General features: G+C 41.3%; 1 protein-coding gene across 1 annotated transcript in view; it reads right to left on the bottom strand.

Moving 5' to 3' along the window:
• Positions 1–22830, bottom strand: part of ITGA9 (integrin subunit alpha 9) — a 230863-nt gene that overhangs the window by 46381 nt on the left and 161652 nt on the right. Inside the window, exons 19-23 of the mRNA XM_026100784.2 lie at positions 11530–11616; positions 10037–10116; positions 6901–6990; positions 4012–4120; positions 1268–1375 (exon numbers count right to left, since the gene is read on the bottom strand). Of these exons, the coding sequence (XP_025956569.2) occupies positions 1268–1375; positions 4012–4120; positions 6901–6990; positions 10037–10116; positions 11530–11616 (474 nt within the window). The remainder of the gene's footprint in view (positions 1–1267; positions 1376–4011; positions 4121–6900; positions 6991–10036; positions 10117–11529; positions 11617–22830) is intronic.

The following is a 22830-nucleotide window of genomic DNA, read 5'->3' as shown; positions in this document are numbered from 1 at the left end:
ACTTCTGGAAGAGTCAATGCAGAGAAACAAGCAATGCCTGAAAGGATTTCATCACACCCGGGTTTAGATATGTCAAAGAGAAGGTTATCTGCTGCATAGAAGGCTGGACTAAACAAAACAAGACGCATTGCCATGGAAAATAAGACATAGACTGGAGAATTAATTCAGTCCAGCTGGAGAACTGACTCAGCCCATGCAATACTGGTGCCTCATACAATGCTGGTTATCCCAAATCCATTTCTCGGCAATTCTATCTTTAGTACTCCTTTCAGCCATATATAGCTAGCTCTTTTACTTTTCAGCATGGCACAGATCCCAGATACCTGCTTAGGAAGGTCTTACTGGATCTGTATTTACATTGATTCAGTGACACAGTTACCTGCATACTGGCAGTGGTAATACTTCTCATCCAAAAGGCTAGAAAAGTAGCCACAAAGGAAGTATCGTACTTCTTCTCAAGTAGCTCCTGACTTAATGGAAGGAGCTGGTTCCTTCTCACACAAAACAGAGCACTCTGAATTTCAGGGATAGATTCACCTCAGTAGTGAGGTTTCCCTCTGTTGGCCACCACAGTATAAATGATAATATTTCAGTGGTTAAACAAAAGCTTTGAAAGTAATAAATAAATATTAGAAATGAAATCTAAGAATGTGTCTCCTTTACCACAACATATTTTGGTTTTCTTTGTAGCTGACATAAAACCATCTTTTAAAAAACGTTATGTTGAAAGAAGAAATATGTGGGTTACTTACATTTGTTAAAAGAACAGTCAAAAAGAGCAAATTATAATATGGACTATAATTATAGAATAATATACATTGATATCGTATTCAGATTTAGCTAGCATTTTTGCAGATGATGATATAAAAAAACCAGGGAACATGAGTCAGCTTGTTAACACATTCTGCTTATACCACATCCACTATTTAATCGGGGCAGACTGAATCCTATTTGGAGGTGTGATTCTGGGAATTATCCACATTTCCTTCAGGATTAGACTAACCCAGATCTACACTGAATTGTGACAGACCAGGCACATACACCAGCTGCTGGCTCTAGGTAAGAGACAGTAATTAACAGCTGGCAGGGCTCTAACTTGCAGTTCTTAAACCATTCAACACAGCTACTTTTACGGCCATAGCTATAAAGAATCTTCTATTATCTAAAAACCCAACTGATTCATCCAGTTCTGTTGGATATTCTTTGACTCATTCTTCTATCTCCCTCAGTGCCTCTCTGAGCTCAGCACCCTTTGAAAAGTACTCACCATCATGTGTTGAACGTGAAATATTTCAGCTCCAGTGGCAGAGAGGCGATTTGGAAACGAAATATCAAGAAAAGCTGCAGGGAGAGTGCTTGGTCCAGCATTGTAAACCTTTAAGAGTGAACATACATATAAATAAATGCATATATATGACTGTTCATAAATGGGAAACTACTGTAGAACCAGACCTGGGAGGATAGGTAAATTCTCGAAAAAATTCAAATACTATGTCATGCCAGTTTTTCAATCTCTCCAGGCAAAGACTTCTTTTGTAAGTACCAGGACACACTCAAAGGTTTCACTTATCTGACAGTCTTTAACCACAGCTCATGTATCAAGTGAGAGCCATTTTGCAGAATAATTACTAGTCATCAATATAAATAGGACGCGACTTCTACCCTATATACAGAGACATTGCTAAAGCTACTCTGAGTGCTTTAGTAACACAATCCAGAAGATTGTAGAAAATACTGCTGTCTCTATCAACATTCCCTTTTCCATCTGGTAACCACGGCATTATATTCCACAAGTGTTTTTTTTATGGGGCAGATGTCAAGGTAATGATGACTGTGCACTTACTGACTGAATTGCCAGGAAATCCATGCGAAAAACTTCACTTCAAGATTTGGGGTTTTTGATTAAATAAAAAAAATGGTGGAAAAATTGGCCTTTTACCAAACTCCTCACAACCTTTCAACAATAAATCAAAGGATTTCCAGTCCACCTCTGAAAAGTATCCAGTGAAAACTCCAAAATTTCTGGGGTTTTGTTTAAAAAAAAAAATCCATGGATTATTTTCAATGAAAATAAATTACCTGGTTATTTCTAAAGACACAAACATAAGTGCGTACAGTAAAAATATTAAGCCTTTCAGAGCATTTACCTGCACTGATCCTGTACTGTCTAAAGACGTAGCAATCAGTTGTCAATTGCGTAAAGTACAAATACATAGACTACAACAACAGGTTTTCATTCTTCTAACACTGTTTAAATTTGAAGAAATGCCTGACTGATAAAAAAGGATTGGTGCACGATGCCAAATCCTTACAGAAACCCTGAGGCTCCAGGCAGGGAGAGAAATCCCACTACAATGGAGCATGATAAATGCTGCATGAAATACAAACAATGTATCATGTTAACATTAAAAAAACCTGGATTATCTCATCATGATCAAATTTAAGAGTTAATGCAGAAAAGACATTTTGATTGTACATCTTAGTTCCCAAAAAAACTGATGCATGGATCTCTTTATTAACATCTGACATGGTATAGATTTTCACATATAAAAGATCTCTATAAAGCTCTGTGTTTTTGTAAACTGTCTCTTTTTTTGGTTAAGAAACTATTATTTTTCTCCATCTGGAGAAGTTTAATAAATGGCAGGCAAATCATTAAAAACAATTAAGCAAACTGTGATACAAACCATGCTTTGCCCATTTTGAAACACTATGCTTTCTCTCTGACACACACAGTTATCTGTGACTTGTTACAGTGCAATTTTCTATTTCTACGTGGAAAAAACTGTCTTAATATTACAACTTGTAAGTGTTTGCATGAGAGACAGGAGGATGGAGGAGGATGAGTGGTGGCTCTGCCTATATATTCTGTCTTCCTTACCCGTTATCACTTTGCTTTATTGAAAATAATCATCTAGTCAAACCATCAGTACATCTGGTCTTTATCTGTTTCTAACCAATAACTGGTGATGGGGGGGGGGGGGGAAGATCTATAAACCCTCAAGAATGAAATGAGAATCACAAGAATTAATAGCCTCCTTCACAAAGGTTTAATGTCCTGAAATCCTGCTTTTGCTCCTTTTCAGTAAGTAGCTAAGGGCACTGTGTGACAGTGGGGGCTTAATTGCCCTGGACCACAGTCTGTCTGTGGAGGCGGACATGTGTTACTCATTACGTGCTGAGTGGCATTCACGCCTAGGAGAAAAAAAGGGGAAAGAAGAGGAAAGACTATTTTTCACAATAACTGATTCCCCCACCTTTGCATGATTTATCATTCCCTGGCTCCATCTAGCGGTCAAAAAGGATTTGAAGTGCTTGTAACACACAGGGTCAGGGCCGTGAAACAAGATCATTTTGGTCCCATCACAAGAACTCATTAAAATAAGTATTCCATACGTTTGGCTCTCTCAGGAACACATTTTAGTGTCATGGAAAGCATAATCTATAGATAACACTTGAGTAACACCAACAGACATTTAATGAACCCTTCTCGCACCCGGTTTTTAGCATTACTTTCTCTTCCCTGCGCTAGACTCTTACCGGTAGTGCTACAAACACTTTCATACAAGTGGCTACACAGCAAAGCCAGACTCGCTTGCACAGGTACGTGCTTGCCCTCATGCATGAAACCTGCCCTCCCTTTTGCTCAGTGCTGCTGCCACAGAAAAAAAATTACCCCTCCTCTTTGAACCTGGCACTGCATCCAAGAGGTGGCACTTGAATAACTGGCGCTCTTCCCTCACATGTGATGAAAAGTAAAAAGGAAACAAATGGTAGCAGCTTCATTCCTATGAAACTGAGATGCCCCATTTGTAATTCTTGTAATAACGTACTCAGATAAGGAAATATACCACCACTGCACACCATAAATATGGCATCCAATCAAGCACACTTTGCACAGCGTCCCGTGACGTGGAAACATGCACCAGAGCCCATCCCACACTCCAAAGCGGTACAAAAATCAGAAAGCGCTGTCAAGCCAGAAAGCAGTCAAAAAGGGATCAACTTTACCTGCAGTGTGAAGTTGAGAGACTGGAAAAGACATGCGTGGTTTTCCAGCCGAACAAAGTTGGATGCTTCCACAGAATCGCCATAGAAAAAGGAAGTAGGGAAGACTTCTCTGAAAGAAAGATCAAGACATTGATTTAGTAAGTTGTGTTTGTCATCAAAACTAAACATATTTGTGGCTAAAGGAATCACACCTCTTGCTTTTCAGCCACAGGGAATTCTACAGAACCATTTTACTTTAAGCCAGGATTTGTGGTTTCATTTCCTCTTAACAACGCTAGATTATGCAAACAGTATCCCAACCGACCAGGATTAACACACTGTCAGTGAAGCAGATTTCTTTGGTTACATATCTCTTTTTCTCCTTTTCGATCACAAAACTTTCTGTCCATGGCCCCCTGCCATGGGTGATCTGTGCAAGTCCTATAGCTTGTATAACACAGGAGATCACTGTGCTACTAAACTAAGCTGAGGAAGCAGTTAGTAATAGGAATACTTGCAGTTACATATCCATGTAAATAACATTTCAATTTTACAGAGCATTTCATGAATAAGCACTTCATTAATAATCTGCCCTTCACAACCTTTGCAATTAACAGATGGTAAAAGGGAAGCACAGAGGTGGATATGACTCGCTTTGAGCTACGGTGGCACAGGCCAAGGCTCCTCAACTACTCTTCTCTTATAAGAGCACAGAATGCAGTGTGGTTTTATCAGGGAAGACTTGGAGGCACAACACAGAACTTGGAAATCCCAGAGAAGAGGACCAAAAATGCTTTAATCATCCTTTGTGCCTCCTCCTAATCTCAGCACTGTTCCACTGGCTGGAAAGGGTCCTGATGGCGTTTCAGACAGACCATGATGAGGGCCTATCTAAAACCAAGCTTTCTTCCCCGGCTGCCCTTTTGATCACAGGTTTTTGAGCCTGGATTTTGAGCCTGCCTTGGTACATCTCCTTCTTCCTCCTGGCCTGCCTCCTATGCCAGGAATTGCTAGGGGAAACAGTAGGAGACAGATTTACTGTTCCCATCGACAGGGATGCGCCAGAAGGCTCCTCCCAAGTAGGGTACAGGCCTTTTGGGGCTATTTATGACCAGGGGTGAAGTTCTCTCTCGTAGACTCAGATGCAGAATAACTAATAAAAATACTCTTTAAAAATATACTGCCTGAAAAAAATACTACTAACATTTCCAAGCCTGGGAACATTCCCCCCCCCCCCCCCCCCCCTCCCCAGTAAACCCAACTTACTACTAACCCAACTTACTACTGGTAATCACACATTCTTGTGCTACATTAGCTAAGCTTAATGCATGTCAAAGGAGAAAATAATCCACAGAGTCAGTTCAATGAAGTTTACAAATTAAGAGGCCCCATGCTTTTTAAAAGTATATTCTGAAGAGAAAGAAAGAAGCCCAAGCTGTATCAGGTCTTTGGCATGTGATATTCTTTAGGTGACAAACAAAGATCTAAAGCCACAGACCAAAGCTTTTATATCTGTAAAGCTCTCACAGCATCCAGAAGCAAGGGATACATTGAGTTAAATTGCTACACAATCTGCAACTATAAAAGCATTCAAAAACATTTGAAATACAATGTTGAGACTGTATTCTCAATATGGAGGAGTTTTTTGCACTTGTTAGTCATCTTGTGAGGTCTGACAGTGCTCTTCACTTCTCTGAGCAGGTTCAAGCCTATCTTCCACCCACCGTGACTGCTGTGGCGGTAATTAAGGGATTTTCTTTCTATGCAATGAGAGGGGAATTCAGCCTTATGTGATCAAACCTAGCCTTGCCCATGAATCTGAGTTTATCCAGCCTTTCAGTCAAACCACATGTCAGTGCAGGTAACTTCTTTCCCACACACGTAGCATGGTGGCCAGGAAATCACCTTATACTAATGACAAACCGCACTCGTCATTTAGGCAACACATACTCACTGGGGCTTGCCATAGATGTTGGCTAAAACAGACACTGACCTCTTTGGGACTCTGCTGATGAGCTTTTGTTTCCCCAGTTTGAAAATAAGTGCCAAGTTTCCCAGTCTATGTGGATGCTAATTCACCTCTCGTGACCAGGTCACCCAATTCCAACCCAAGCACTGTCTGTGCTCGAGGATGGTCCGGCTGTTGGGACTAAACCCCAAATCTTTGATTCTAGACTTAAATCCATAACGCTGAAGGGGAAGGCAAGATCCCTGAGCACAAAACCAGGAACTTGTACATCTCCAGCTCCTGGGAGAAGATGGCGCTATATGTTATACAAGCATTTCAGTCAAAAGAATGAGTGAGGTCTCTCGGTTGTTATCAGATGCCGGGCAGACTAGGGAGCAGAGACAGTGGGAAAGGGAACAGAAGCAGAAGCAAATTCTGACTGTGAAATTAAACAGAAAGGCAAACAGCTAGACCTCCCCAAGCTCCTTAAAATCCCAGAACATCTGACCCTAACCTTTGGCCTGGCAATTCTCAACCACATCCTTCAGGCATGTCCTAAGGAACAAGATGTGATTTATTTTCTCTCGTTTTATTTTAAGGTCCATCATATCCACAAAAATCACATGAATTCAAATAAGATCATTAAAATACCTCTTATGAATTTCACGATAACTAATTAGCGCTACTTAGAATGGAGCAAGAAAGAGGTGATTCACCGTATAGTAGGTGAATGTAATAGAGATGAATTGATAGGCATGGTGGTGGAATGAAAGGAATGATAAATAAAATTCCCAGATAATGAATGAGGTTGTCCTTATTTCCAGAGTCTGAGAAACAAGGAAAAAGCAACATTCTGGCTACATATAAACAAAGAGAAGAATGCAATTTTCCACTGTAATAGACTCACATGTTATTGTTAGGATTATTATTTTTGCTGTTTTCATTTGATGACTGGTACTTACCCATTGATAGATGAGTCTACTTCGTGCATCAGGGGTACTGACAGGGTTAGAGTATTATCATGTAGCGATTCGGTGCGTTCTAGGTTGCCACTGTGTCAAAAAGGAAAAAAGACATGCTGTATATCCACAGCCTTTGCAATAAATCACACAGTGACACAGCTACCATCTTTCTGCCTCTTACTCTGAGCCTCTCTGAGTGATGTCATCGCTCCTTAAGAAGCCTCTTAAAGATTAAGAGTTACATTTGTTTATCGTACTTTGGAGAGGGCACACACATAAAGCAAGTTCTTCTTGGCTCTTCTCTGTGGTTGTGACACAATCAGGCACAGGCTGAAAAACCTATCTTTGAGCAAGGCGCAGTGTGAAGCCAAATGGAAGTGCAAAGCTACAGTAAGCACTGTACACAGTGGACAGAAACAGGGACATTTAGACTCAAATGCAAGGGTCCGCTTTTTCCCAGCCTGACAGTACATCGGTTTGGGAGGGGTCTCACTGAAGCTCTTGACTCAGTAAACGAAATGGTGCTTTCATCATAGCTTCATGGTACAGCAGCACCAATTTGGTACCACTATGGGTGGCTTTGTGGTTTAGACTCTTGTACTGAACTGGCCAAAACTGCTCAGCCATTCCACTTCCTACATACTTGCATTTAATCAATTTTCAAATTTTTTCCAGGTTTTCTTTTAATTTTCAAAGGTTTTCACATCAGATGGTCAAAGTGCAGAAGAAGGAAAGAGAAAAGTGAGTTATCATCTCTTGTTTGAGACAATACGTTTCAGTGGTAATTTCTTCAGTACTAAGTCTGGAAAAGATTCCTGAAATGTATGTCCAGCAGGCAGACTTGTAAATATTCTAATTCTGATGGTAAGTCTGCTTGGTGTGTGACAGTGCAGAAGGGTAATCTTGAAAGATATTTGTTACACATATTTCTAATTTCTTCAGCAATGAATCAGGGATCACTTCTGCTCTGCAGTTCATCAAATTTACTTGCAAATCAAGCTGTCTGGCAAAACAAAAGATGTGAACCTATTTATTCTAGGACAGTACTACTGAGGCTACAGCAGACAGTATGTGACTCTGCAAAACATCCCAGATGATACCTTGCAGATGATGACAGTTGCTCCACCAGATTATGAAAACAGAGTCTGCTGGCTACATACATACAGCTCAGCTTTCTGTAATGGACACATTGGCTATGTCTGCTAATAAACAAAACTATGGCCCAGAAGGAAAAACTCACTAACTTTTAGTCCTAGACAAAACCAGTTGATAAAAGCTTTTCCTCTGAATAGGCTCAACAAAGAGTACAAAATGGAGACATTTCTCATCCAATGCAAATATCAAGATACCATGGGGGCAAGTGGAACAAGTAAGTAGAATTTCACAGAAGGTTTGCTGTGTGTGTGCTTATCTGTTTCAAAAGGAGCAGAGTTACTGACAGAAAAGGAGAATACAGCTCAGTGGATCTAGAAAATTTTTCCACTCCATTAAGTTAGAAAAAGTGTTTTTTGTTTTTTTTGATTTTTTTTTACAAAAAGAATAAATGTAATGTTTAGTCCTTCCCCTGAGCTCTCTCACCTGCTATAGAATCAGTCTCTTGTTATAGATGCTGCCAAATTTGTAGCTACAAGTGACAGGTTAAAGTGGACACTTGAAGGGCAATTTTTACTTTCCCATGACAGCATGGTATAGTCAAGAACTTCTCCACACCCAGATATTTGAAAATAAGAAACTTTCCTTTTGAAATAAGAAACGTTATCCAAACCCTTCTGAGCAGCTGCACTATACCACTATCTATTTCCTCACCCAACTAAAAGCATGGACTAACATGTCTCACGGATAGGTCACAGCAACCTGAGGTTACTGAGGAAAGCCTTGTGCTATGCAGGGCAAGCAGATGAAAGGGATGATCTGGAAATCACCCGCTGGGCCAATTTAAAGCACTACCGTCTTATCTTTGCCACTGCTGGCATTTGTACAGCAGCTCTTGATTTATCTCCCTGACCTAGAAGTACTATGGGTCACCTGAACACAAGATGAGCTTCATGGAGAATAAAACTTCTCTAATATGTAAGACACAGTCTTGCCCCTCTGCTGCATGATCTCACTTACAGTATTTCATACCCACACCACATGCTGCAGGATCTTGTTCTGCACCCACCCCTGTTACTGGAGGGGAAGGATTACGCCTTGCAAGATCAGTCACTCAGCAACTGCTGCTCCTCATCTCTCATCTCCAGCTGTCCTGCAGGGTGACTTCTCATTGAGGAGGAGAATTCAGACTGGGGAATCTTTATTTTGACACAAGCGGGTATGAAACTGGCCCATTCACACAGCAAGTGAAAGCAGCATCCAGTCACACACACAACACACTGGAGCAGCAGTTTAGGGCCAGGGTTATTAAACCATGCTACTTTCCATTCCCATGCAAATGCAGTCGGTGCCTGTGAACAAATCACCCAAGGAGATTGCTTCTTTGTGGCAAATCATCTTAGGAGGCACAGAGCACGTGTCACACCTTTTATTTTGCCCAAAATCAAATCCCTGTGCACACATCATACCACCACTGCTTAAGATTTGGCAGCACCCTATTCCGATGAAGTTTGAGTGCCCTTTGGGAAGCAGCCCTGTCAGCTGTTTCATACACTGTCATACCTGCTGGAGATCCACAGAGAGAAAAATGGATATGCAACTTTGGAAACTGTCACTGAAGATCCCTGACCATCTGATGAATGCATTTAGTTTTTTTGGTTTGCATCCAAGCACACTTAGTTTGTTCAAAAGCTGGAACAAATGGGTCTGCCTGGTGCTGATCGTCAAGTGCAGCTGAGCTGAGCTTGATACAGGGCCCAAAGGGATGGGCACAGAAACACAAGGACCTTCCAACTGAGAGCGCACAAAATGCTCCTTCAGAATCGCAACTGCCTAGCAAACAAAGTCCAAGCACCATCCTACCCCTTTCTGCAGGACGCTGAGTCACATGGCTCCTCGATATTATGAAAACACATGTATTTAGCTCCAATCACTTAGTCTCATTTTTTATACATACACATATGTGTCTAGGACTTCTATCACATGATTGCCAAGCTGTCAAATGTACCCTTCAAGTCATCAAGATGTGAGGAGGTTCCCTTACCTTTGGGCAGTGACGAGGAAAGTAAGTGTCTCTTCCTGCCCAGACAAGTGGCTTGTGTCGAAGATCACACTGAACTCATACTGCACAAAGAAAAAGTGACATTTAGTGATGCTATATATTGCTTCAATATATATTTATTCTGACACTTCACATATAGATTATATTTTACTGGTCTACCTGTACAAAAGTAGCATACTTTGATACGTTTAAGAGCACCTCTTCTACTATAGAATGGCTTTTAAATCACAGAAATTGTGTCCCTTTTTCAGTACTAAGGAGTCAGATTGCTCCCTCCTTGTGAACAGGCCTTCATTAGAATTGTTGTTCAAAGATTTTTTTAAACAGATCATCTGCCAGTGGAGCAGTCTTCTGGTATAAGCGGACCTGCTACCTGAAATTACCTCAGCAGCAATATGTACATTACTTGCTGGTGAAGAGATATTTTGGGGGAATAAAGATCATGTCACAGGCATGCACAGAGACTTGGAAAAACTTGCACAAATTATAGCAGCCTTCAGGCCATTCACTAAGTGGATAAAATCAGATATGAATTTCGAATAGAAAATCTACTTTGATGATGACTGTAGTGCTATATTAAATATTCCACAAAATAATTTTTCTTATCTGTGACTCCTCAACAGTTTTTGGCTAAGTGAAACAGTTTGCAAATTCATGCCAATTCCAGTGGTTTGTTAAAAAGTGAAGATAATCTAACTGTTTCACTGTGATGTAAAACACTGAGATTCTTACATTCCAGATAATATTTTGCTATTGCATTTATTATTTACCATCCTATTTAAATATATATACATATTTTAGAAGAGCATGTTACAGCCAAAAGTATTTAAAACATTTCCTGTGGGGTCAAATGATACGTCAGTTCAAATGGAAAGGAATAATTTTTGAAATTTATATTTTCTAAAAAATTTCAAATCCATTTTGTTCAGATCATCCTGAAATGATTCCTTTTCTTCTCACTTTTCTTGGGATTGATCACTGATTTATACAGATCTGTTCTGTGACAGAAAGAACCCAGCTGGATTTTGAAATATTATGAGCTCATCTTCTACCACCTGAACAAAATCATCTCCAAAAGCTACCAGGAGACCCTAATACAAAAAGTCATTATAACATTTTCACTCTCATTTGTATGAATTCAGTCACACTTTTATGTGAGAGATGACAAAAATAAAAACAGAGAAGGCAACATGAATAAGAGAGAGTCCTCTTCTAATTTTCTGCAGAGGAAATGTAAGTTTTTGGCAGTTGTAACTATATTGCACTATATTGCAACAGACAGGGTACTGTCATTGGCTCTATTTGGTGGGAAAGACTACAAATACCTTCCCATAAACTGTGAAAGGCTTGAATATCTTGATTGGAAAGTTACAAAATATATCAGTCACAGGCATTTAACAAAGGTCTCCCAACCGCTCCCTGGAGCCAGAGAAGTGAACACCATCACTCTGCAAGTGAAAATATGACAACATTACCCTAGATTTTGATCTCATGAAAGGAAATCCCACACTGCACTTGAGGAAGTCTGACTCCAGCAACTCACAGGCAATGCCTAGCTCCTCCTGTAAGAAAATAAAACAGACAATGAGATGACGGATTTGGGGGAGAAAAAAGAAAGATTACTAAGAAATATCCTTGTGATGAAATATCTTAGAGAGAAAACAAAAAATTTCCCACTGCAGCACTGTTACTGCCAGAAAACTAACAGCCATTAAAAAAGAAAAAGCGCAGTGTCGCACTTCCTCACTCCACCCCAGTAATATCAGCAATTGGAAGAAGACAACTATCACAACATTGCTCTGAAAGACACACCATGGTGAAATACTGCACAAATGATAAGCATATTAGAGTCAGAGGATGAGCCAAAAGTTCTTGCATAATTCAGGCCACCAGTTGTTCCCTCTGTTTATTAAAAGACAGCATTCAAATAGTCCAGATTACAGGTTCCCCAAGGTAGTTTTCTATGTTCCAGTATCATAAAAAGAGAATTGTGTTGGGCGACAGTGATTGAACCAGGCCATACACAATTGCAGGGGAAAATGGTCATTGGTCCTGGTGTCGTTCACTGCCTCGATCGCTTTTTCTCATCCACAGGATGGGCCATGTTGATACGGATACCAACCCTCTTTAGTGATACAACAGCATCCTAGATAAATTAGAGGGATAAACCTCTCCTCATGATAAACAAGGAGAGACTATGAGCAATGCCAGTAACACAAATGAAAAAGGTTAGAGCAGACTTATCCGGCTTGACTGCTGTCTCCACTAAAAAAACAGAAATGCTGCTGTTGCATAGAAAATGTTTTATTGTTCCATAAAATAAGTGTCTAGCTCCTGGTTAGCATGTTCTCACCTCCAGATATCAGAGAAGAGTTTTGTGCTCAGTCACTGTGGGTAGGCTCATCTCACCAAATGGTAAGAGCGAGATTCAGCTCCAGATTCTGATATGCACATTTAGATGCCTGCACGGTGGATGATTACTATCCAGGCATTAGTGCTCCAACTGTAGTCAATGGAGTCCAGAAAACCATTCAGCAGGCCACACATACGTGTTTATTTTAGACCAGGCTGAAGAACTAGCACCCACTGACACTTGAGCTGAGCCCAGCATTAGTGTTCTAAAGACATGACTGTTACCCCAAATATCAGACTGACAGCATTCAGATTCTCCTTTATCTTCAAAATCATGGCTCAAATCATGGAACACAGTTTCACAAAAGTATACCCCTAATGCTATCTTTCTTATCTAGCTGACTCAGGCACCACACTATTTGACTGGTTTCATATGAAAAGAAAATAATGCAAGGAGAAAACCTTGCATGCTTTGAGATGTCTGACGGCATGAAATTATTCCAGTGCTACCCGAACACCGAAGCAGTGGCCTCCGTGTTCAGTTTCTTTACAGATTCTTTTCCTTGCACTCTTTAATAGACTTCTACCTCCAGGCATACAAAAGACGGTATTGTCTAGCGAATCAAGTATTGACCTTTGATTGTGCAAAGCTGCCATCCTCATATGCTCTGTCAGATTCATCTCCTACATTTAAGTCAAACAGCAGAACAAGTGCTTCACGGGCGAAGCATCCCCTTCATTTGCCTTTTCCTCTCGGCGGTCTGGGAGGTTCTCCAGTTTTATGCAAGTGATCAAGTGAACACAAACTCTGAGCAGCTGCGTAACCAAAAGAAAAATTTCACAGCTGTTTCCTCTGGGAACATTCTTGGTACTGTGTTGTTCAAACGTCTCTTGCTGTCTAACTGTAGCAACCTATGAACTCTCTTTCATCAACTCCCAGCCTCTCTTCATTCACGAAGGGTTTCTATTTACATAGCTGTCTGGTGATGACAGTGGCCAGACAGACCCAAGAGGCCGCCCCCCTCTCCTCAAGGCCATATCACTTCAGAGATGTCAAAAAACACGATAAGAGAAAGAATCCTCATCTTGATACCAGAAGAAGTGCAGTTCTCTGTTTTGCAAGGCAGCGGCCGCCTGTCTCTTCAGTCCTGACAACAGGCAGCCAGAGGCCAGTTGTTTATAATGGCCTGTTAAGGAAATGATAGATAATGCCGCACTGGCCATTTTTGCTGTTGTTTACAACAGCTTAGTAGGTGCAGCGAGCTGACTTGAAGGACCTTCTCGTTTCATTAACATAACCATCCAGTTTAACGATTAATACTAATAGAACATTATCAAGGCTGTAAAGTCAAACTGTGCGATGCCAGGAAATAATAGAAACAAGTTTGCCTGCACCACATAGCTTCAGCCATCTGCACATTCTAAATTACACTCAGAAAACTTTTCCATGGACCCCTTGCCTTGCTTTGTGATGAGGATGGTGAAGCTCAGCTAATGAGCAAATATTTTGGTTTTCCTTCGCTGCTCACTGTCTGGCCTCAGGCTTTATTTACAGCACACCGTTCTGGAGACAGGGGATTCATGGGATTTCCTATGGTGCTCAGCTCTACAACATTTTGGCACTCTGCAAGCCCTAAAAGAGCTCAATTTCCACAATATTCCTGCAAATTGAAGGGCTGATGCTGACATCTGACAAACAGGGAATGGAGGCAGGGGGACCTAGGGCTTCCACAAATTTTGGATGCCACTTCTCATTGATTTTAGGTAACAGAGTGCACAGTACTTCTTCATGACAATATAACCTAGCTGAGAACCCAGCTTATTGCATGGGTTTCCATAGCAGAGTTTCTAGTTTGTTTACAACATATAGCCAAAGTGGATGGAGGTTTCCACTCCAGTTAGACAGAGGAGAAGCTTTAGCTGGAAAACTTTGTTTTCTTTCTGAAATATTTCACAGCATTTCCTATTCTTGGGAGAGTCAATCAGACAAATAGCAAGCTAATTAGCCAAATAGCTGTAGTAATACATATTAATTATAACAGGAACACTAAAACAGACAAGTATAATGCCATTATAAGAGGCACATGGTGAAAAAACAACTCAGTCTATATTCTGCAGTATAATGTTTGGCAAATATAGACCTCAGGGTATATAATCAAGAGTATGAGCAGAGATACAAAGCAGTCTTACTTCTAGATGTGTTTGCTTTGAGAGTGTAAATATTATGTGTGGCTTCAGCTGACTCAGTAGTACAGGAAGCTGGTAACAACCATATTAATATAGTACGGTAGAGAACTACAGCTGGGAATGCTGGTGTTTGCCAAATTAAAGACTTGAGAGAGGAGGAAAACATTTCAGTAATGCTCATGTTCTTCCCCAGTCAACTCCATCTCCTCCCTATTTTCAGGCATTTGCTGGTGTACCACATGGTCTGCAGTGGGCAACACCAGCTATCTCCTCTACCTGCATATTTGGCCAGTACATGTCTCAGGAGAAAGGGACAGCTGCTGAGCATGGGAGCTCCGAGTATACCTGAATTCAGGGTGAGAAAGCGGGACTTGCCCAGGAGCAAGGTCTCCTCTTGCCTTGTCCCTAATGCACACACCAAGTGCAATCTAGCCCTCACTGTCCAAGGCAACTCAGATATATAACCAAAAGAGAGCTAATGGCTCACAGGGTAACTTGATTAAGACAGGCAAACAGCGTATCCAGCTTGGTCTAGAAAGTATTTCAACATGAGTAGTGCATTTTAATGACATAAATGGGAGGCTGGACTACAGGATCATTACAATTCAAGATCAGAATCCTTTTCCGACTTCACCTAACTGATTATCTGGGGATATCGACACAGAACAACCCTGGAGTATGCTCCTGCCTGACCACAGAGATCATAACCGAACTGCAAGAGAACAGCATATTTTTCAGGCCACATAAAGTTATCACTAAGAAAATAACTGTTCAGCATTAGAACAGGTCACACCAAATCAGCCTTTCACTGCATGTGTTTTGGCATTTAGAAAGCCTGTCTTCCCTTAATAGTATTTAATGGGCCCAATGTCCTCCTGATACAAAGATGGACCAATACCAGCTGGAGCACATCAATATATTTTAGGTATGATGCTGGAAAAGGCCACTATTAGACCCAAACCCTGCTCAAAGAGGGCTGCCATTTGTTCCCCCTCCTCTTGAAACAGAGTTTTAGACTTTTTTTTAGTATTGTTTACAGTGACCTAGCAGGGTCATTTTCAACTTGGTTAACTGCCAAACCTAAGGCTTAAGAAGAAGGAAAAGAGAATGTCTTAGGAAAACAGTATGAGAAAATCCCTAGTGGCAGAATGGCTGTCTGGCTCGGGATAAAACAAAGCAACAGGTTAAAGACCCCCGCTCCAGCAGAAGTCTTCACACTGACACAACAACGCGGCACGTCACTCCTCACTGAGCTCCCCTGCCTTGAATGAGGATGACCAGAACCAGACACACATACAAAATGGCACCTCAGAAGACCACAGTACATGTGAACAGAAACTTCCCTACCTTCACCTCGAATAACAGCTTCCAAATCAGATCATAATTGTTTTTTTTCCCTGGCAGTATCATGTAGCTCATAAGCAATGACTTGTATTCATCAGCCAATATACCCTGAACCTTCTTTACCTCAGTCACGTCCAACCAATAAGCTCCAACCTCAGGAAAAAAAAAATCTCTCTTTATGAGCCTGATCTGGCAGTTCATATAATCATATTTTGTTTTTATTTCTCCCACTCTATGGTCTTTCAATTCTTCCTCAACGATAGCGCAATTTTCCTCTGTACTGATGTTGCCTCCAACCCAGCACGCTTCATCAGCATGCTCCCACACCTTTTCCCCACCCATGACCGATTGTAAGCCTGATGCCTCAAGCATCCCCTCAGGTAATCTCCCCCAGCTTATTATCTTCCCCTTTAACACCACCAATACCAGGTTTCTATCTATTTGACAATTCTTCTGCTAAATTATGGCAATCAGCAAAAGCATACAAATGTAGAACTACAGTTCACTTGTGTTATACTTTGCCCTGGTCTATGCTCTCACAGAGAAGGTGCGAATACAACTATCCTATCATTCGTTTACAGCCTGCCAGCTCTCTGCTTTTCAAAGCATACAAGCTATTGGCAGATACCACAGCTTAAATGCCAACAGGAAGCTGCACTAGAAAAATACTCAACTTGTAGAACTTTGCAAAATGATGTGCTGGATATGGCTGTAACTGATTTTTTATTGAAATCATACAAAGATAGTCAAGAGAAAGTTATATTAATTCCCAGGCTTATGGTTAGTTCAGTACCTCACTGAATCCTGGTAATTAGCCTGTACTGATGACCGAATCCTCTTCAATAGTCTTGTGATCAGCTATTATTTCTGAATGGAATAAAGTCACTAATGAGAGGTACTGAAAACATCTTCAGTGCAGAATTGTTAAGATACTCTGTATATTTTTTAGGAGGAAAACCTCCCAAACTTGCTAGAAAATGCATGTACCAGAAGCTTATTTTCCTCTTTCCTTGGTTATACTCAAATTACAGCATTTTTTTGTTTAGATGGAAAAAAGTCTCCCTTGCAAATCCTGGCAATTAGCACATATGCTCTGGAACAGAGGAGCAAATGTCCTGGAACCCTTGATAACATGTTGGCAGAACACCCCTGTTTTGAAGCTGTTGAGAAATTATTTGACTTGTTAGGTTTTGTCGTGCTGCTGCAGGTTTTCCAAAGGGTACAAAAGCAGGGTGACAGCAGTGAATACAGAGAGACCCTGTGCACGTTGCCAGCAGACATAATTGTTATTGTTACTTTTCTTGTTCTTTAACACCTATGTGTTTGAGTACAATCACACCTGACACTACACAGGGCCTTGAACACTATCCTCATCAGAAAAGTCCTAAAATGAATATGCTAAGAAAATAACACAAAGAAAGGATATTTGCACTGTCCACTTCATGCTTCACTAAGCCTCAGAAATTAGATATGATGTATCTATCCAATCATATATAATTACCTCTCTCCTCTAGTTACTTGGAAATTTGGGCCATCTGACCTGCACCAAAACTAGAAGCTTAAATCAGGCACTGGGACTATCTTCTATGATATCAGTATTACTGAAATATATTTTTGCTACATTTGTGCCTTTTTAATATTTATGATGGACTTTGACTTAAAGTGCGTACTTACACTTCAGTAATTCTGACTTGTGCTTTGGCGAACAGGGACGCTTTCCCAAATGAGAGTTTAGATGCATATCTGGATGTTCTGTCCCACCCAACAGGACAATTATTTACACCAGAACTGCATTTTAAGAGCCTCTGACTCTTGGGAGGTATCACTGAATACATGTCCATATACAGCTGGTAATCTGCTTCCTTAGCTAGTAAAGCTGGGTAGCACAACCACCTCTCATTTCACTAATCTAAAATAAAGGCTCACCTCTTTGATGATGTTTGACATGGGTTCTTCAAATTACTCTTCATACTCTTAGTATGGGCCATTCAGCTGTACTACCAAAATCTTCCCCTGCTGTAGGTTTTGAGGGTATAATTTTTATTTTGATTCTGTCCTTAACTCTCCCTGCCTCACAGCCTTCTTAATGCTTTAATTGAGGTTTCAAGGATTTTAAGACTTTTCAATCCACTTAATATGGCTGTAGCCACCACCGGAGTATATTGTAGTTTTTCTTCCACAGCAACTTACACTGCCAAAGAACATGGGCCATAGTCACCCACACATACTGAGCAGTCAGGAATGCCTTAGCTCTTAAAAGTCTGAGGGTTTCTTTAAATAAAAAGACCAGTCTGGCCTGAGGTTTTCTATGACTACAAGCAAGTGTAGCTCTAAGTAATTTAATCTTGGAGTCCCCTCCTTGTGCATTTAACAGCACTGATTTTCAAACACAAAATTCCATAGATACCATGCTTTCCTCCAATATGGGGCTGTTCTAAAACTACAAGAATGCAAAGAGAATCAGTGGTATCAACAACCGTGAATTCTTTCTGGCACTGTACAGCAACTGAAGTAAAAGATGATCTGCAATCTGAAATGACTGAAATGGTGAGTCTAATCTATCTACAATACTTCTTTAAAAAATACTCTAATTATCATCACCAAAAGCTCTTTGTGCCTCTATTTTTTTCTTTCAACTGGCAATCTGATGTCTGCTTTGCTGCTTCATCAACACTTGTTTTCTGAACAGACCGTTAATATTTCAGTTACATTTCTGGGCCTGATCCTGCCAAGTACAGGCTTCCCACAACTCCTGTAGCCTACAGAGAATGCTGAAGTGATCAGCAACTAGCTCATGTTTGGAAATCTCAGTATCTCATAAACTGAGCCAATTTTTTTTTTTTTTAACTCATCTGTTTCAGGACTTGTGAACGCACAAAGTATTCAAACCCAAACATTTACTGCTGTCAACAGCCAGTTTTCGACAGCTCCTAACACTACATGAACACAGAGGTCAGATACAGAAATTTCACTGTGTAGCGTAAGGAAGACTCGGCACCATTGCAAACACTCCTTTCCAACCGTGACCTTCCCATGCGGAGTCCCCAGGGGCCGGGCAGGACACAGGGCAACTTGAGGAAGCCACAGGATGTCTCATATGCTCCTTGCGTACAACACAGACTGGGAAAAAAGATCCTATTACTAATACCTGCAGGCCAACAGTAGCTTTGAAGGTGGACTGAAGTGGTCTAGCAAAGGTGACCATGGCCTTAAAACCGAGCTAAGGTCTAAGAAAAACACTCATATACATTTCAGCGAGTTTCTTGTCTGAGAGCAAAATCCTCATGAGTTTTATTCCATTTTTTGACACATGGTTTCCTTGGCAATTTCAAGCAAACACCTTTCGTTCAGAAGCTCTTCTGTGAGCGCATCTCAACTTGCCAACATCAAAATGTGTGACAAAGACCCATAGAGAGAGAGAAAAAATACACACGATGGAAACTAATTAAGATGTGTTTTATTCCTTCAACATAATAACTCTGTCGCCTGAGCTTCGCAATTCTAGTTTCTGTTGTAAATAATTTCCAAACACAGGTGACTAATGTGAAGGACAATTCAATGATAAATTAGCAGCAATGACAGCAATGTTAATCATTACCTGTTCAGAGAAATACTACATAGAGGGAAATACAGACTCAACACAGACTTACTCAGCTAGATGTTTTAATTAAACTAACATCTATTTATTCTCTTGAACACAAGGATCGAAGAATATTGGATATCCAGTCAAATCATATCACAGCATAAAAAGATTTTTTTGTGTGTGCTTTAAAGGTCTGTTTTAAAGGTCTCACAGGGACTGAGATGTTTCCTCTACTTTTCAACACACAGATATTCCCCTAGCAAACTGAATCAGCAACTGTGAATGTTGCACATAATAAATTCTGCAGCTCCACAAATTGCTGTTTCACCAGTGAAGACCCTTGTCATGCCGGCACTTACCCAAGGGAGCAAAACCACAGACTTTGCATACGCTGACATGCACACAACCAACTGCACATTTAAAGACCTGATGGACCAGGGTGTCAGCCTGTCCATCCTTTGATTCACTATCTGCAAACATGCTTGAAAGAAGGAGGGGGGACCTCAACAGTTGTTTCATAAAAAGAATTTAAAAAAGTTTTCTTTGGCATCAGCTAGAGATTTCCTGTCCTATTCCATGATCTCATTAGTAAATGCTGTAGGCACACCCCACCCCCAAGCCCCAGCAAGCCTGGCTTCAAACATCTTGGATTTGCTGCTTATTTTGAGAAAATGACTATTTCTATATAATTAATTAGAGCCTCCCTTCTCTCCCCTCTCCTCCCTGGATGGAACCTATTTATAGATCATGAGATCACCAACCCCGACCAGCACAGGAAATCTTTGAGTAAAGAGGGAGAGAAAAACAAAGATTTTCTATTTACTGGATATTCCCAACATTCTTATTTTTTCCTCTCTCTCTCTCGCAAACATTTATTTTAACTGGAGAAAAGCTAACGCAGCAAACTTTTGAAGCACACCACCTCAAAAGCCTAAGAAGCCGCAGGAACTGTTAGCTCAGCTTACATGAGTGATTAAGGCCCAAAACAAGTTTTAGAACACGCAAACAAAACTGATCATGTTTTTGCATCTTTTGAGGGACCTGCAGGCCAGGTGGTGAAGCTGGAAGGTGACAGGAGGTTTCGGTGACTTAATAATACATACTATTGCCACTCTGAGAAGTTCTACCTCCTTTGCTACCAGCCCAAATCTCATTCTCAACAGACCAGTTGGATTTACATCACTTTTCAGTATACTATACAACCTAAATCTTTCCCTCCCACACGTTTGCTTAGAACTGCTGAACTTAATTGCCTCAAGATAGCAGAAATAATACAGGGCACATCACCAAAATCCACCAGCTCCCTTGCGTGACTGCTGCTAACGTACGGCTACGACTCTACTGAGTGGGAGCAGCTTAAAGGTCAGGCCAGCCCCCAAAATGCCTTGACTGGAGCGTCCTCAGGCGTGAGCTGCTTATTATTATTATTAATATAAGGAACATGCTTTAAGTGTGAGCACAGTGTGCCCTATGGCTAAGTGGTTTAGTGCCCTCAAAGTACATGGCGGTAGTCTGTTTAACAGCAGTGTATGACCCTTACCCATGGTGGAAATTACCTGGGATCTTTAAAATATGTTCCATAAAAGTCTGGAACAGAGGTGAGGGCTTTATTCTTGCTTTTTATATACTTTTAACAGACAGTGGTACAAAGCAGTTACAGTGTGAAATACTTCTCACCACAGCAAATCCATACATTTTTGAATATGGCGTTTAATGCCAAGTTCGCATTTCTGAGGTCGCCTCCCCCCACATCAAGTAGCATCTGAGAAATGATATCATTGGTGACATCATCGGTCTGGGAACTCAGAGCCAGCCACTGCACCAGCCAGTTCCCAAGCTCCCAGCCCTGCTAAGGCCAAGCTGACCCATCTGGAAGAGACCAGCAGAGAGCAAAAAGGGTTTTGTTTAAAGAAAGGAAGCCAAATCACGCTTGAGGCTGCCTGGCAGGGGTTTCATGTAAAGCCTTCCTTTAATAAACCACTAAGATGGAGGCTGCAGTGCGGAGGTAGCTTGGGCGTCCCCTTTGCTCCGCGGGCACCAACAGCGCGTGGGAATAGGTGATGTCCTGGCTCCCCCATGGGGCTCTGGCCCATGCGGCTGCACCTACGTCCCGGGGAACATGCATTACCTCCGACTTGGCACCCCTCTTCTCCGCACGGGGGGCTGCCGGTTGAGGCAAGTTCACAGCAGGCTCTTGAAGGCCTGCCTAGCTCCTGAGCAGAGCCAAACCGAATGTTTTCCGAGGGCCAGAAAGTTCAAGCTGACTTTTCCTCCCATTCATGTCCATGCACCTCTAACCCTTCCCAGCCCCAGCAGGGAGAGGGACCGGTGAGCTGACAGGGGCAAGAGGAGCTCATGCAAGAGAGCAAGCTGGCCCGGCTGGCTGCGGGAAGCATGGGACACCTCGACAGGAAGCCTTTGGCCTCGCAATTTCCTGGACATTGTGCTGATCTAAGGCTTTGGACAGTCACCCAAGGGCTTGAGAACCTACCCGTACCAAATCCTGCAAAAGTCCCTCCTTGCTTGTAGCTTGTAATTGCCTTTGGCACTCAGTCACGGGGGGAGTTCTCAGATGCAATTTGCCTGCCTCTGCTGGAGAAGGATCCGGGAAATGCTGAAGTGAGATCAGTATCAGCCCCACTGTTAGTTCATTCATTTTCTACCAAAAAAGGAAGAGTTCTTTTCGCAGTAAAGACCCAGATGAAATCCTCTGTCCCCCACAGTATTTACGCAAAAACCATCTTAAGCAGGCACTGGCAGGGAGCAGTGCATGCATTTGGACCCATTTCTAGTCTTTCCCTCTTTTAAATTGATATTGTTTTTATTCCTTCCTTCCTTTAAAAAAATCCTAAGCTCCGGCAAGGTACTTCCTTAACTTCATTAAGCACTGCATTATGATCAGCCCTCTCTCCGAAGTGGCCCTTCTTATTCATTTCATCATTTCCCTCGTTAGAAAAGAAGCAAAAGCAGGGACAACACAGCTGCCTGCTCATATAACGGGACTGTTATTGCCACTCCACAAGGAAACGATCAAAGATTCAAAGCGAGGCATCAAGCTTGAAATACCAGACAGTTTCATAAGGTTGACTTACCTGCTGAACTGTTTAACATAATCAATGCCCACCATTACCAAAAAAACCCAACTTTCTAAGCCTGTGTGAATTCAAACTGAAAGAAAAAAAATCCACTGATCCAGTTTTCACCTGTCCTTTGTAATACTCACTAAAGAATCAGACTCATAATTTCTATTAAGACGCAAGTGTCTTTCACATAACAAGTACTTTTTATAATGGAAAAATGTCATTGTTGC

The sequence above is a fragment of the Dromaius novaehollandiae genome, chromosome 2 (genome assembly GCF_036370855.1).
Source record: "Dromaius novaehollandiae isolate bDroNov1 chromosome 2, bDroNov1.hap1, whole genome shotgun sequence".
Classification (NCBI taxonomy): Eukaryota; Metazoa; Chordata; class Aves; order Casuariiformes; family Dromaiidae; genus Dromaius; species Dromaius novaehollandiae.
Note: the sequence above shows the minus strand (reverse complement) of the source record. Positions and strands in the feature narration are given on the sequence as shown.